Genomic DNA, 15,603 nt, shown 5'->3' with positions numbered 1-15,603 from the left:
ACTTTTACTTTTAACAAATTTGCACTTTGTCATATATGCACACTTGACATTGCACATCTACTACATACACAATGTACTCTTTCAATACAAACATTTAAATGAAAATATCTGAGACTTCAATAAGATGGAATTTTTTTTTTTAGAAAGAACTTGAACTCAAAATATAGAGAGCTGGAACTGGTAGCATAAGTTTTTGTTAGACACAAAGAATTCCTCAAACCTCACTACTTAAATTGGTAGCTGATCAACCCAAAAAGAAAGGCAAAACTGACTTTAGCAGGATTTGAACCCAGAGCAAAGAGAGCTGGAATAAATAGTGTGCAAGGCATTTTAGCTGATGCTCTAATGAGATCACCAATTTGTGGTTTATGTTAAAGTAGTTTATATTGTTTTCATGAATAATCACTCTAAAGACGGATAAACCAATTTTTACATAAAATTACTGACCTTGTTTTTGTGATTTTCCTCTCTTTGTATTCATTCATTAAAAATTCTGTTGCTTGTCCAGATGGGTCGATAATTAGTGGATATCGATTAAATCTCTTCAACATAATAGCATTTTCTGTGCATAGATCATCTGCAGGTAAGTTATTAGCTTGCCAGCGAAGTCTTTCATCAGCATTTGACAAATACTATTAAAACACAAAAGTTAAACTTTAAGCTTCAAGAAGTACACTTGAAATAAAAGGATTAATTACATAGAGGAGTCAGATAGTTGTTCACTAAAAAACTTTCTAAACATCAGTTAATTTGCTTTAAGTCATATCTATAATGAGAGAATTGATCACTTATTTATGCAAATTTACTGCGGATCACATGGGTGCAAAGTTAATATCAAATTGATTGATTGATATTTACAAAATGTAATTTTCAAATATTGTGATTGTGTTAGCTTTCTCAAAGAGGCAATACGATAACGTTAAGTCTTATGAAGAATTCAAAATTTAACATAAAACATTAAAAAATAAATTAAATTAAATAAATAGAAAAGGATTTAACAATTAAAAAGAATTAGTTTACAAAAATAATATATTTTGTAACAAAAAATATTCTAAACTGTTTGTTTTTAAATGGTTTACCTCTGTTCTAGCAATATCCGTTCTAAATTGGATGTTGGCTTGTTGTAAATGATTAGACCAAGCAGTAAATAAGTTCTGACGCATTTGTTGGTCAAAATAACCTGAAATAAAACCAAACATTAACTTGTCAAACTGTTAAGTTTCCAGAATAAATAAACAAACACACACACTTTCAAAACCCCAAATTTCTGAAAAATTGTCAAGTTCAATAGTAAAGAGAACAATAAGTCTTCTAATAACTTTTCCAAAAGTTTTCTCACAAAGCATATTTCAATTAACTCTTTCCCTGATATCTTAAAAACAGTTTCATTTATGAAACCCATGCTAGCATGGACAACAGACATAAAATGAGGACGACAACCAAATTCTGAAGTGTGAAGCTAGTCTTAAAATACCATTGTATACAACTATCAGTAACAACTTAAACAGAACATTAAAAAAAAAATATTGATAAAGTTTTAATTACTTAATGTCTCTGAATCAGTGATGGCTAGTATCACTCTTAAACAAAATTGATTCATTCTATTTAATGTTTCAAATATTGCTTTTAAAAAAATATTAAAAAATTTAGTGTGAAAACTTTTTGATAAAATTGATTTCAGACTTTCACTGTAAAAGATCTACAAATTTGAATAATAGTATTTTAGAAAAGTAGCTGACCAGTTTCAAAATTTCAAAATAAGTTTGTATGGTAGTGGTGGGATGAAAGCAGTTTCATTTAATAGATTATAAAATAGGAGGACATTTGGATGCATGAATATACATCATATACACATATGTATACAATATTTAGATTTAAGAATCTAATATACATACCGGCATAAGACATGAAAGCTGAAGATAACAAAACATCTCCAATAATAGTGGCCATCTGGTTTCGGAATGTTTCACTACCTGCTTCCCATCTCTGCTTCTCATTTGTAAGACTTTTCAATAAAGCAACACTTCTTTCAACCTAACAAATTATAAAATAGTGCAAAAGAGAATGTCAGTGGTCAGTAGAATGAATATGTAAAATACTTGATCACACAAATATGATAATGTCTTAGAAAAATAACTAAGATGGTCTGAGCAAAGCTATGCATTTTATAAAACAAAAGGTATTACAAGTAAAAACTGGCAAGACAGGACTCAACTATATGGAATTTAATGTATTTAAAATGAAACATAAAAATTTAGCACACAACCAATGCGTGAGAAAGTAAACAAAAAAATTAATACTGCTAATGTAGCTTTTATGCATCCTAAAGAAAATTATAGCTCCATACCTTGCCTTCTACTGCTGCCAAATCACTTTTGATAGCTTGAGCTTGGCTTATAAGAATAGCATATTCTTCTTTATACATAGCAATACTTTTCTCAAGTTGAACAATGACGGAGTTCACTTCTTCGTATTTGGTGCGATTGTCCTCAGCTTGGTTTTCCAGAGCGTTTAATTCATTTCTGAGAGGTTCTACGCGTTTCAGCATGTCAGCATAGTTGATCTGATACAAATTATATCAATAGTCAATACAATTAGAGAAACACGAGATTTTATTCAACACATCAAAATGGAATTATTCAATTTTAGATAAAATAAATGGGAGACATGTATAATACACATATAAATGAAGAGAAGAACCTAGTATAAGAGAGAATTATATTGGTTTTAGGGGAATCAGAACTGCCTTTCTCATTCAAATGTTGGTACTGTCCCCAAACTATTTGGAAATTTGAAAACTGATAAATCAAATTTTGGCATTAAAAATAATTAACAGATATTTCAATGTTTGGATGGTGGTAGTATAAAGCAAGAATATTCTTGGTGCCTGCTGGGTTGGTTACACAAGCAATAACACAACAGTGTAAAGTCAAGATGAAGCAAATCAGTTTCAGAAAGAAAAGAAAAAAAAACTTTTTCATAGTGAGCTGATGTATATTAGTTGTCAGAATAAGAAGCCTACACTGATTTGGTTATGTGCAAAAGCAGTAGGCCCAAAAGTTGTTTACTTTCCATGTGGATGGCACAGTCCATGGAAATAATCAAGAAATGTTGAATAGCTAGCACCAACTGTGAAGTACATTACTAAGAAGATGGAGAAAGAGCATGTAACCGCATTAGTGGTATCCTACTCACATGTACTTAGAATAATGGACATTACATGAAACAGCAGTAATGAATTAACCAGATCCAATTTTCTAAGCAAGTGTACAATAATTTGGAGGGAAAAGAAAATGTAAAAGTTGACATACCAAAGCGATTGCCCATTTCACCATAGGGCCACAAGCGAAGTTGGCCCTGGTGACTTTTTCATAGTTATACTCAGGGTTATTCAAATACTTGTTCTTCATTTTTGTTCGAATATCATCACTGAAGGAAAAAAACAAGTAACATAACATAAAAATGTACAAAATATTAACAAAACTATATTTATGTAAAAGTAAATATTTAATATAAACAGCATATTTGAATAATTAATACACAGTAGTGAGATTTACCCATTCTGTAACTTGTTTTGAAAACAGCCAGTCACATAATTCATATACAATCAACTTATGGACTATATACACCTCAACAGATTTTCTAACCAAATACATAATTTACTTTTTATAGGTTTATTATAAAACACACTATCTACAGGAAAATTTTCTGAACAAGAGAATCACTTTACCAAACCCATATCTCAGCAATTACTTGTTCTTCAAAATAAATTAGCTAAACAAATTACTCACATAACATTATTTCTAAAAATCATTACAGCCAGATCCCAATCTTTAGCCCTTTAGTTACACTAATGTAAGTCCTAACATTCTGATATACTGTGAATATATTTGAAATATAAGTGCACCCTTTATATATTTTCTGGAAGAGTTACTGTATAAATCTTAACTTGTCTATAAGCTCTCCAAGTCACCTTATGCCCCATTAATACAAGATTTTCAGCATATTTTCTGCTTCTTGAATTGATTCTGCAAATGAGAACCAGGTCAGTGGATACAGAGACAACACTGTGCTTCCACTTAGATTTCAAAAAAAGGAAATATTCTTTTGTAGAGTTTGAAATGTCTTTATCTTAAAGCTGTATATATGAATGCAGTCTATTTTTCTACTTTACTCCAGTAAAAACAGTAAAGACCCCTTTTGGTCATGAACAACCATGGGATTGCACCTAGAAAGTTACCCTCCGAGGCACAAGTTTGGACAAGGTTGTTCATAGAAGACCAGCAGTTGCCTGTGTATACCAGTCTCCCCTCTTCCCATGCCACTGATGTTATCCAAGGGAAACGCAAAGGCCATTACAGCTTGGCACCAGTGACGTCACAACTCATCTCTACAGACAAGTGAACTGGAGCAATGTGAAATAAAGTGTCTTGCTCAAGAACACAACACAGCCCAGTCTGGGAATTGAACTCACTACTTCATGATTGTGAGCCTGATGCTCTAACCACTGAGCCATGCACTTTCACTAAAAAAGAAAAAAAAAAGTTGCCAGCAGGTGGCTACAGAAGATGAACCTGTACCGCTTAGATACCAGCTGAGTACTCTCATTAAGCTAAATGGTAAGAAAGCAAGAAATGGATGTGAAAACAAAGAATTAAAAGATATAATTGGAAATACATACGGAATGTCATCAGTCTTGAAGTTGACAATGGTAGGTATAAAATTGTCTTTCATAATTATACCTCTGAGAGACTTCCATTCAAGATCAGTCTCTCCAAGGAGCACACATATAGACTCGATAGCAAGACGGACTGCAGGGGGTGGATGTGCAAGTGATCTCACTTCAACAAGATGCTGTCTTCGGATAGATTTCACAGCTAGAAAATACAAACATTTGTTAAATGTTTTGGGATCAAACGTTTTAGATGATAAGTGGATGGTTAACTTTGAACTTTAAATGACTCAAACTGTGATAATCCATCCAACATATGCCAGCATTGAAAGATGGGTAAAAAAAATGGCAATCTAAGTGAAGCAAAATCTTGCATAATGTTTAACAATCTAGAGAAAAACTGACTTCTTTCTTCCAGTAGTAATGATTTAGAAACATTTTCTTGGTGCTAGATACAATTTATCAAAATGTGGTCATGATTATGTGTATGACTTTAATGAAGAATACATTCTAAGTTAATTTTACTTTGGATTTACTCATTGGAAAATTTGCAATAACTGGAAAAAGCATACACAAACATTGATGGATGCTAAAAAAATGTTTAAAAATTCAGATATGACAGTCCTAAGTTAATGCATTTTCCTTACCAGAAACAGTATCTACTTGAAAGAAAGAAAATATTCATCAAGTAAAGTTTACCAATTCTGATAAAACCTAAATGCAGAGATTTCAGACACTGCAACTCTAAACACTTGTACATTCCTGTTCTCATCATCATCATCATCATCGTTTAACATCCGCTTTCCATGCTAGCATGGGTTGGACGATTTGACTGAGGACTGGTGAAACCAGATGGCTACACCAGGCTCCAATCTGATTTGGCAGAGTTTCTACAGCTGGATGCCCTTCCTTACGCCAACCACTCAGAGAGTGTAGTGGGTGCTTTTACGTGTCACCCGCACGAAGGCCAGTTCTGATTTTTAAATTTAGATTCAGTAAATTAAATATGCAAAATGTTATCTGTAATATATTCTTGCAACTATTCATGAAATAAATTGCATAAATACCATTTTGAGCTTCAATTACAGCTGGTTCTACTTGTTCTAAATCTGCACGTACGTCCTGTTGTTTTTCTTTTATTCTCTTAGTTTGTTCAACAACTGCTTGTTGAATTTCTTGTGATGTGACTTTTTTACGTTCAGCTTCTTGTTGGTCTTTCACCTACACAAAAAGATACCAAATAAAATTGAGATATAATTGCAATTACAGCATTGAAAGTTTCTCCAAAATATATGTGTTCTATGTTTCCTACAGGTGACCAAATTTAGAAAGAAACCATTTTTCTTTTCTTCATTTAATATTTTTAGTCATTAGTATATTATCCCTGAAATAATTATAACTGAAACCTGTTATCCAAAAGCTAGGAACTAGCAATAAGAAAACCCACAGAACAGATTCTTTCAAATGCCTCAAGGGCTGCCTAGAAGTAATTGATAGCTCAGACATCTAGATGACATAATCAGCAATGGAAATGCATGTTCCAACGGTATAGTAGCTAGAATTAGAGAAGGGTGGAAAAGATCGGGGAACTCCTACTTCTGTTGGCAACAAAGGAAGGCCAGATTACATTATGCTTGTGTATGAAATATGTTATTTGCTAGTATATTGGCAAAAATAGCAACAATAACTACCGAATAACTGGCACTAAATGAGTTATCTGAATAGACAACTCATTTAATTTCTCCACTTATCTTCAAACAGGTATCATGTGAAGGAGATTTTACAGATAGCTTTTCTGGTCAGCCTGTCATGATAGATGGTTATTAATCAAGCAAAATGCTAGTAGTAGGCAAACTTCTAATGCACCAAGTCTGATGGTTTTTTTAAAATTCAAATTATAGTTATTTTGCTTGATATTTCTAATGCCTTGGAGATGATCACAAGTAGTCCAGCTTCCATTCTCTTCACTAGAATTCTTAGGCTTTATGCCTAGAGAAGTAGACATTTTAATACAAGCTATTACTAAAACCAGAGATGTCACTAAAACAAGAGATAGGAAAAATGCAGATTTTGTAATAATTATAAAAGAAATAAGACCAGTGGATTGGCAGAGTCTCTAAAGCATTGAACAAAATGCCCAGCAGCATTTCTTTTTGCTCTTTCAAACCCCACCTCGAGTGACTTTGCCTTTCATTCCTTTGAGGTTGATAGAATAAAGTACCAGTCAGGTACTTGGGTTGATGGTGTTGATTAACCCGCTTCCCCTGTGTCTATTATCATACTAGAAATAAGCGAAAATAAAATTTGTCTAAATAATTTTCTTATGCACAAACAAAAGAATTATCAATCTAATTTTGAAAAAGTTTACTTGTCATAATATGTACCATTTGTTTCAATTTGGCATTTGCAGCTGCATTTTTCTCTTCCAATTCGATTCTTTTGATTGATAACGATTTCTGGAGCTCTTCTACTTGCTCAACAGTTTCCCGAATCTTCTGCAAACCAACATTCAAATGCAGTTGTTGTTCTTCAAGATCCGACCGTTTTTCTTGATACAGTTTAACCTGAAATAAAAATGACCAAGGCAAATAATGTAAAACAGACAAATATTCTAGAATGGTGACAAATTTCAGTAATCAATTATCAACCTTAGTTAATTTTTAACCTTTGTAAGGATTTAATAATTAAAGCTTAGAAAAGCTGAAGCATCAGTAAAATGTAACAGCAGCTATTTTGTGAAGTACAGAGAAACAAACGTTGCATTAAAATATAATACAAGACTATAAGCACCAACTTGGGTTAGAAAAAGAACAGGCCATATGATAAGGCACAAACCTAGCAATCTGAGAAACCACATTACCAGCTACACTATAGAGTACCACAGCCATTAATTACATTATGTTCTACTGGCACAAACAATCACTTCTACTTCATGTGTGTGCATGGCAGGGGGCTAAACAGCTGATATGTTTATTACCAATTGCCATACAAAAACTGGTGCAATTTGATTTTTATGAAAATAGATTCTTTTTGTTAGAATTATTTTAATATATAAATTTTCTAAGCAGTATTTTGAAAACAGCAAATTTTCAACCAAAGTGAACATATTAAAAAAACTAACAAGGAAAAACAAACCCCTGAAATTAACAATGTGAAATGATGCAATAAAATTATTTTAACTACAGGTCATGTTTGACTGAGCAAACCATATGACCAAAGGAATTCAAGTCTTAATGACCTCATCTTTTATTCAGACAGTGCATCCAATATTACATAATCCAATGTGTCTTTTTAAGACAGTGGGGTGTGATCTAAGGACGACTTGTTTACTATTTCTAACCAGCCAAATATCTATATAGGGGTTCCCTCATTGGTCTGTGAAATTTGGAAATAACACTAGAAATTACTACATGCATTTTAAGTGAGTTAATACTAAATTCAGTGCATACATTTTTTTAAAACTTTTTTTTTTGTTTTTTTAAATATCAATGATTCCACTGGAAGAATCCTCAAACACTGACAACTTTTAGTAAGGCTTATATTTACATAAAAACAATTATTGCAAAACTGACAAATACCTCTTAATTAAATTCTAGAAAGATTAAAAATTGTAGATACTTACAAAGTGATTAATAAAATCCAAATAATGTCTTGGGGTTATGGCCATAGTACGACCTCCACGCTTGGTTATTCGAGAATTAGCTTGATGCAGTGTTTGATGCACAAATACAAAAGCATTGACAACAGCATCTCTGTGAGTAGGGTTAGTTCCCAATTCTTCATAGACAATAGGAGTATAGTCAGGAGCAATATACTGCAATTGAAAAATTAAAATTGTTATACTGATACTGAATATAATAAATGGAAAGCCCCTGGCCCATTAGGAATCACCACTGAGATGCTTAAAATATTTGGCAGTGTAGGCTGTAGTCTAGTTACCCATACAGTTAACCAGGTGATACATGAAAGAGTCATGTCCAATGACTGGTGTAGCAGCACCATAGTCAACTGCTACAAAGGTAAAGGTGACGTCTTAGAAATAATTACAGAGACATCAAATTGTTGGATCAGGTGATGAAAGTCACGGAGAGAGTCACAGTTCAATTAATTAGGGAGAGAGTTAATTTAGATGAGATGCAGTTTAGATTTGTGCCAGGGAGAAGCGCCACTGATGCTATATTTCTGGTAAGACAGCTGCAGGAGAAATACCTAGCCAAAGATAAACCTCTGTACTTGGTTTTTGTTGACATGGAGAAAGAAAGCCTTTGACAGGGTCTCCTGACCACTTATCTGGTGGTCAATGCGGAAACTAGGGATAGATGAGTGATTGGTGAGAGCTGTACAAACTATGTACAGGGAAGCTGTCAGTAAGGTGAGGGTTGGCAATGAAAATAGTGAAGAATTCAGGGTACAAGTAGGGGCTCACCAGGTACAATAAACACCAAAAATGTACAGAAAATAGATTCCATTACACGTCAGAGGGAAAAATAGTAGCTGATAGCTTCTGTTACCTAGGTGACCAAGTCAGTAGTGGGGGTGGATGCTCTGAGAGTGCAGCTGCTAGAATAAGAATAGGCTGGACAAAGTTCAGCGAGCTCCTATCTCTGCTGGTAACAAAGGGGCCTCTCACTCAGAGTGAAAGGCAGACTGTATGATGCCTGTGTGTGAACAGCCATATTACATGGCAGTGAAACATGGGCTGTGACTGCTGAGGACATGTAGACTTGTAAGAAATGAAACTAGTATGCTCTGCTGGATGTGTAATGTCAGTGTTCATGCACAACAGAGTGCAAATGTCCTGAGGGAAAAAGTTGGACATAAGAAGCATTAGATGTGGTGTACAACAGAGACAACTGTACTAATATGGTCATGTGATGCATATGGATGAGGACAGTGGAGCGAACCTGTGGAAGAGGTAGACCCAGAAAGATATGGGACGAGGTGGTGAAGCATCATCTTCAAATTTTGGGTCTCAGATGAAATGACAAGTGACCGAGAGCTTTGGAGAGATGCCATGCCTGAAAAGACCCGTCAAGTAAGATCATAGTTGTGGCCAATGCCAGAAACCAAGTGAGACAATAGTTATGGCCAATGCCATTGTCACATAACAGGCTTGTTAAAAGCACCCTTAAATCGTTGGGCAATACGCTGTGCTTGTGAAGACTTGTCAACCCGAGTGAAATCATAGTAATGGCCGATGCCAGTGTCGTCTGACTTGCACGTAAAAAGCACCATTCAAGTGTTGGGCCTCATGGAGGCAGTGATGTCAAGCCAAGTAAGATTGTAGTTGTGGTCAATGCCAGTGTGTGAAACTGGCCAATTGAAAGCACCCTTCAATTGATATGCTCTGCTTGTGAAGACCTGCTAAACAAAGTGACATCATAGTCATGGCCAATGCCAATGCCATCTGACTGGTACCCATGCTGATGGCACATAAAAAGCACCATTCAAGTGTTGGGCCTCATGGAAGCAGTAACAGGTGACCAAGACCTTTGGTGATATACTGTGCTTGTGTAGACCTGTCAAGCCAAGTGAGGCCATAGTTTTGGCTGATGCTGGTGTCAGGTCATTGGCACCCGTGCCAGTGACATGTAAAAAACACCCACTACACTCTTGGAGTAGTTGGCATTAGGAAGGGCATCCAACCATAGAAATCTTGCCAAATCAGATTGGAGTCTGGTGCAGCCACCCCGGCTTACCAGTTTTCATTCAAACTGTCCAACCCATGTCAGCATGGAAAGCATGTTAAATGACGATATTAACTGTTCACAAAACCATTGAAGGAAATCAATTGAATCCAAGCAATAGTATCAAAGTCAATACTTTATACCAATGGTAACAAAAGCAATCTAATTATTTTTTATCTTTGAAGCCAAGTAAAAACCCATCAAAATACTTACATTTGATTTTTCAAGGTCAATTTTATTTGTAAATTCTCTTCCAACTTGATAAAGTGCACCATCTGACCAATCTCCAAACCAATTCAACACACAACTAAAAGTTAAGAAAATTTGTTTTTTTAAAGTTATCATCTGATATACTGGTATTCTTGCTATATAAATTAGGAAAGATTTCTTACAGACAAAATAATAATTAGCGAAGTTTATAATAACTTTCATGTAATTAATATAAATGCTAATTCAACTCTAAAAATTTCACCAAAGCCATATTATTTAGATATATCTCTTATAAAGTTCATATGATTCTTTTAATTTCATGTTCTCTTTCGCATTCCCCGTGTATAATTAATAAATTTTTATTCTGTTAGTCTATGTAGATGTTTCAATGCAGTATATTCCTTACAAATTCTGAGATCAACAAATGTAAACATTCTTATAAAATATTCTGTCATACAATAAACCATACAATTATTGGTTTTACAAATGAACACCTCTTAAATATTAATTTCAAACTAATATCAGAATCAATTGCTTAGCATTTCATAACCATAGTGGATAATTCATTATGCTAACTTTTAAATTAGAGGAAAGAAAGTTGTGATATTTATGCCTTTACCAACAGCATTGGTAGGATAAGTGAAACAGCTACAACCAGAAGATTAGACTTTTTTTTTCCTCACAGCATAGAAATTTATTCCACTGTATGAATTATTTTTATAGATACTGCACTAATTAAAAATTGACATTATAACTACTAATATCAGTGATTTTATTAAATTTTGTGAATTAAAAGTAAACTAAAATTTTTAATTAAAAAAATGGAAATTTTAAAAATAAAATAAAAGAACCCAATATCATTAATAAAACAACAAATGTAATATTACCGGTTGAATAAAGCAGGTGATGTTGAAGCTCTGTCTTTTAAGCCTTCTGAAGAAGGATTCATTGTGAATACAACATGCAAATTTTTCATGACCTGCAAAGTTAAAAGGTAAAGGACAGTTGTTTCTTATTGTTTGAATTATTATAATTATTTTAATTCAATTTTGGCTTGACATATTTCAGTAGTTAGGCAATATTTTTAAAAAACAATCCATCCACAACAAAATGCTTCCAATCTCTGTATCAATTATTAATTTGTTCTTTTGTACTTATTCTAACCTTATCAATAATTTCTCACATAAACATTATTAAACTTAATGAAGCACAACAAAACTATTAGGCAATTAGCCTAGAGCCACTCCATACCTTTCAAGCTTTTATTATACAGGCACATCCTTGCCATTCCAAGGTCTTTCAATATTAATTCTTCATGAAAATCATGTATTTTCGATTTTGTTGTTCTCATTGATTCACAAATGATAATTGTTTGAAGCAGATAATTCTGAACTGTAATGTCCATATATTCCTTCCCATAAAATATTTTAATCTTGATACGATTACTGAACAGAATATTTTCTTTCTTAACATTGATACTCTTTGTGCTACACTCCAAAGCAAACATGACCCCCCCCCCAACCTTATGTTTTGTATGCTTCCACATTCTAAAATGTTCATTGGTTGTAGATAATGGTTTCTGATTTAGATACAAGACCAACAATTTTGATGGGAAGGGATTAGGCAATACCAAATACAAAACTAGTACAAGCCAAGTACTTTATTCTTCCAACTCTGAAAGGATGAAAAACGAAGTTGGCCTCAACAAGAATGTGTGGTGTTTGTCTAAATATGTACACATGTGCTTCCATCACAGCCAGTCCTGCACTATTTTATATATAAAAAAAAATTACACATAATTTTTACATTTGCTTTTCCTACACATTTGATGATTGAATACTGTTGCCAACCTTTGTTTCAAGTAGTGAGCTTTTATTTATGCAAGCACACAACACACTATTTACATCTACCGATTTCACTCAAAAGATGTTATTCAACCCAAGCATACAACCTGAAACCATTTAGTTATGAAGCAAACTACATATTCACACAGAATTTGCATAAAATATGCAATCATATACAAAACCAAATGCTAATCATCATCATTTAACATCCGATTTGACTGAGGACTGGTGAACCAGATGGATACACCAGGCTCCAATCTGATTTGGCAGAGTTTCTACAGCTGGATGCCCTTCCTAACGCCAACCACTCCGAGAGTGTAGTGGATGCTTTTACATGGTGTATTTTACGTGCCACCTGCACAGGAGCCAGTCCAGCGGCACTGGCAACAATCTTGCTCGAATGTCTTTACACGTGCCACCGGCACAAGTGCCAGGAAGGCGACTATTACATTAATGTGCACATATGAGTAATCTTATAAAGACAAGAGGAAAAAGTAAAATACTTGTTGGAAATTTTGCTGTAATCAATTTAATAAATTTATATAATAAAATTACCTGCTGTGTAAACCACTTGTAAAGTTCTTCACCTGAATCCAACATAAGACCTTCTCTCTGAGCTCCTTCTTTGCACTGTGTCATCAATGTAGTATATTCATCACCTTCAAACAAACCAGGAACTTCCCCGTTGGCTAAGAGTGTATTCATTCTTTCCAAGAAGCTTGAATCTAATACATTAGATTCATCCATGAGGAATGCTATTTTTTCATCCTGAACGGAGAAAATAATAAAAATAAAATATATATTAAGGGGTGTTTTAGCGAGAAGAGCAAGGTTTTGTGGCTCATTAGGAGCTCAACAGGCTCACTGTAGAATTAAAAGGAGAACATTTTGTCCACTAGTGCAACACATACTTAAAGAGAGGTAGGTAGATGTCTGGTTAGAGCACAAAAGAGACATGGCTAGTAAAAGAGAGCCAGATATGTAGAGAAGTAGTTAGGGAGATATGAGATTTTATTTGTAGAAACTGAATGAATTGTCAGAAGTTATAGAGAATGAAAGAAGGGGAAAGGTTTAGATGGACAAATACATTGGAAACAGATGATTAAAGATACAATGTTGTTAGAAGCAGTACATTATTCGAGTCTGAAAGTTTGGGATTGGGTGAAGTGAGTGAGGTCATTGTGGATTAGGGTTAATTTGAATAATAGGAAAGAACACACTGGGGGCTTTGAAAGAAATATAAAGAGATGAATTTTTCAAGTGGACAAAATAAAAGAGAATAAGATGACGAAAGGAGAGGAGATGGTTAGTGTAGCATTAATAGAAATATGTTTGCAATATTCAATAAAATACCAAGTTACCTTGCAGCCAGCTCGCCGAAGTACAGCTCTCAAGTCTTCATCAAAGTCGCTAGCCATATATTTATTGTGTACTTTGATTTGGTAAACACTGAGCCCATTCATCCAGGCTACAAACCTAGACAATGTTGTTTTGCCAGCACCACTGACACCAATTAAGAGCAAATGACCTTGAGGTTGTCTAAAGATACGGTCAATTCGCAAAACATGATCAAGTACTTCATCAAACAAAACCAATGGTACATCCAGTTCTTCTTCATAGAATACCTAGAAAGGTAAGGAGTAGGCAATTTAAACATATTCAAATTTCTAAAATCAAACTTCTAATTTAAAAGAACCTTATTCCTTTTCTACAGGTTAGGTTTTGGAGTAAGCTCAATCTAATGCAGAATTCTATCAAATGCCTGTTGCTTTCTATGGGACCCCTATGTTAACTAATATTTTCTGTAAATTTCCTCTTTCAGTTAACTCACAGGGTTTGAATTAACTACCATAAACTTAGATTTCTTGTATAAAATACTTTAAAACAACAACACAAGTGCACAGTTATAATTATAAGAGCAGTAATTTATGATGTGGCATATCTGGATGTAGTAAAATGTCATTAACTTCTCAAAACAGTTTCTTCATTTTAATTAGATTGTTGATGGATTTTTAAAATGAAGGTAACCAACCAGGTTCAAAAATATCATGAATTATTCATAAACAGTAAGAGGTTTCTTTTATATAATATTCATAATTATATATTTTGACTGGAACTCATTTCGTGGAGAACATAAGCTACCAACCAGGAGTACAAATTGCAAGTAAATAATACTGGAGATTAAGAACTCTAACACAGATATCTGCATAGCCCGAAAATTATAACAAAAATCACCTGAAAGCATTTAACAAAATAAATTGTCCAAAACTATCAAAACTGTGTAACAAAATATTAAAGTTAACTGTAAGAAAGAAAATAGAAATACACAACTGATTTGTTAGATCTAATGTGAATTAAAATCCCGCCTACCTTCAGACGAGCCTTGACATAATCCCGAAGTTCTTCTCTATCCACAGGAATATAGTCTTTTGATAGCCAATTGCTGAACAGAATGGGCCTTTTAAGGACTTCTTCTTTGTTTACACTAGGGAAGTGTTTCAAAGCAACAGCATCCACATTTTCATCAGTCCACTTTCTTTCGTCATCATCTACCAATCTAAAATAAACAATTACAAAAGATATATAAAAATGTAGGATGTATAAAAAATATCTTGTTTTAGATGAGGCTTATTTAGAAAATAATTCTAAGTCAAAAGAGTTTGGATAAGTTTTTGGATGAAATTACCAATTCTAAAATAGTTAATAAACAGAAAACATTCCCTTAAAAAGAATAAAAAGAGACCTTAATCATTTCTTACAATAAAATCAGTAATGAAAACTAAGAATTACGCAAAGAATTTTTATATGTATCTTCATTTTAATTTGCTGAGATGAATTTTCTAGTCAGATGCCCTTCCTGTCATCAACCCTTGCCTGTTTCCAAGTAAGGTAATATGTCACTATGAACAAAGGACACCACTTGCACCACGGTAACACTCATTTACAACTATCATGCAATATCAAAGAAAGGAGATAGTAACACACACAATGAGCTTCTTTTAGTTTCTGTCAACTAAATCCACTCACAAATCTTTGGTTGGCAGAGAGTTGTAGTGCAGAACACACGTCCAAGGTGCCATACAATGAGAATGAATCCAGAATCATGTGGTTGGAAAGCAAACTTCTTCTCACACTCCCATACCAGCTATCGTGTGTGTGTGTGTGTGTGTGTGTGTGTGTATGCATATGC

The 15,603-nt window shown here is 33.8% G+C and overlaps 1 protein-coding gene across 1 annotated transcript in view; it reads right to left on the bottom strand.

The window, feature by feature from the left end:
• The window catches only part of LOC106883942 (cytoplasmic dynein 1 heavy chain 1), a 106,810-nt gene that overhangs the window by 26,355 nt on the left and 64,852 nt on the right, over window positions 1–15,603 (bottom strand). Inside the window, exons 53-66 of the mRNA XM_014935093.2 lie at window positions 14,784–14,970; window positions 13,775–14,038; window positions 12,969–13,181; window positions 11,457–11,548; window positions 10,573–10,666; window positions 8,295–8,486; window positions 7,057–7,236; window positions 5,740–5,893; window positions 4,682–4,877; window positions 3,312–3,429; window positions 2,348–2,563; window positions 1,896–2,034; window positions 1,080–1,180; window positions 448–632 (exon numbers count right to left, since the gene is read on the bottom strand). Coding sequence (XP_014790579.2) covers window positions 448–632; window positions 1,080–1,180; window positions 1,896–2,034; window positions 2,348–2,563; window positions 3,312–3,429; window positions 4,682–4,877; window positions 5,740–5,893; window positions 7,057–7,236; window positions 8,295–8,486; window positions 10,573–10,666; window positions 11,457–11,548; window positions 12,969–13,181; window positions 13,775–14,038; window positions 14,784–14,970 — 2,331 coding nt within the window. The remainder of the gene's footprint in view (window positions 1–447; window positions 633–1,079; window positions 1,181–1,895; window positions 2,035–2,347; window positions 2,564–3,311; window positions 3,430–4,681; window positions 4,878–5,739; window positions 5,894–7,056; window positions 7,237–8,294; window positions 8,487–10,572; window positions 10,667–11,456; window positions 11,549–12,968; window positions 13,182–13,774; window positions 14,039–14,783; window positions 14,971–15,603) is intronic.

This window comes from Octopus bimaculoides, chromosome 3, assembly GCF_001194135.2.
Source record: "Octopus bimaculoides isolate UCB-OBI-ISO-001 chromosome 3, ASM119413v2, whole genome shotgun sequence".
NCBI classification, from domain to species: domain Eukaryota; kingdom Metazoa; phylum Mollusca; class Cephalopoda; order Octopoda; family Octopodidae; genus Octopus; species Octopus bimaculoides.
The sequence above is the reverse complement of the archived record's forward strand: the minus strand, read 5'-3'. Positions and strand labels throughout refer to the sequence as shown.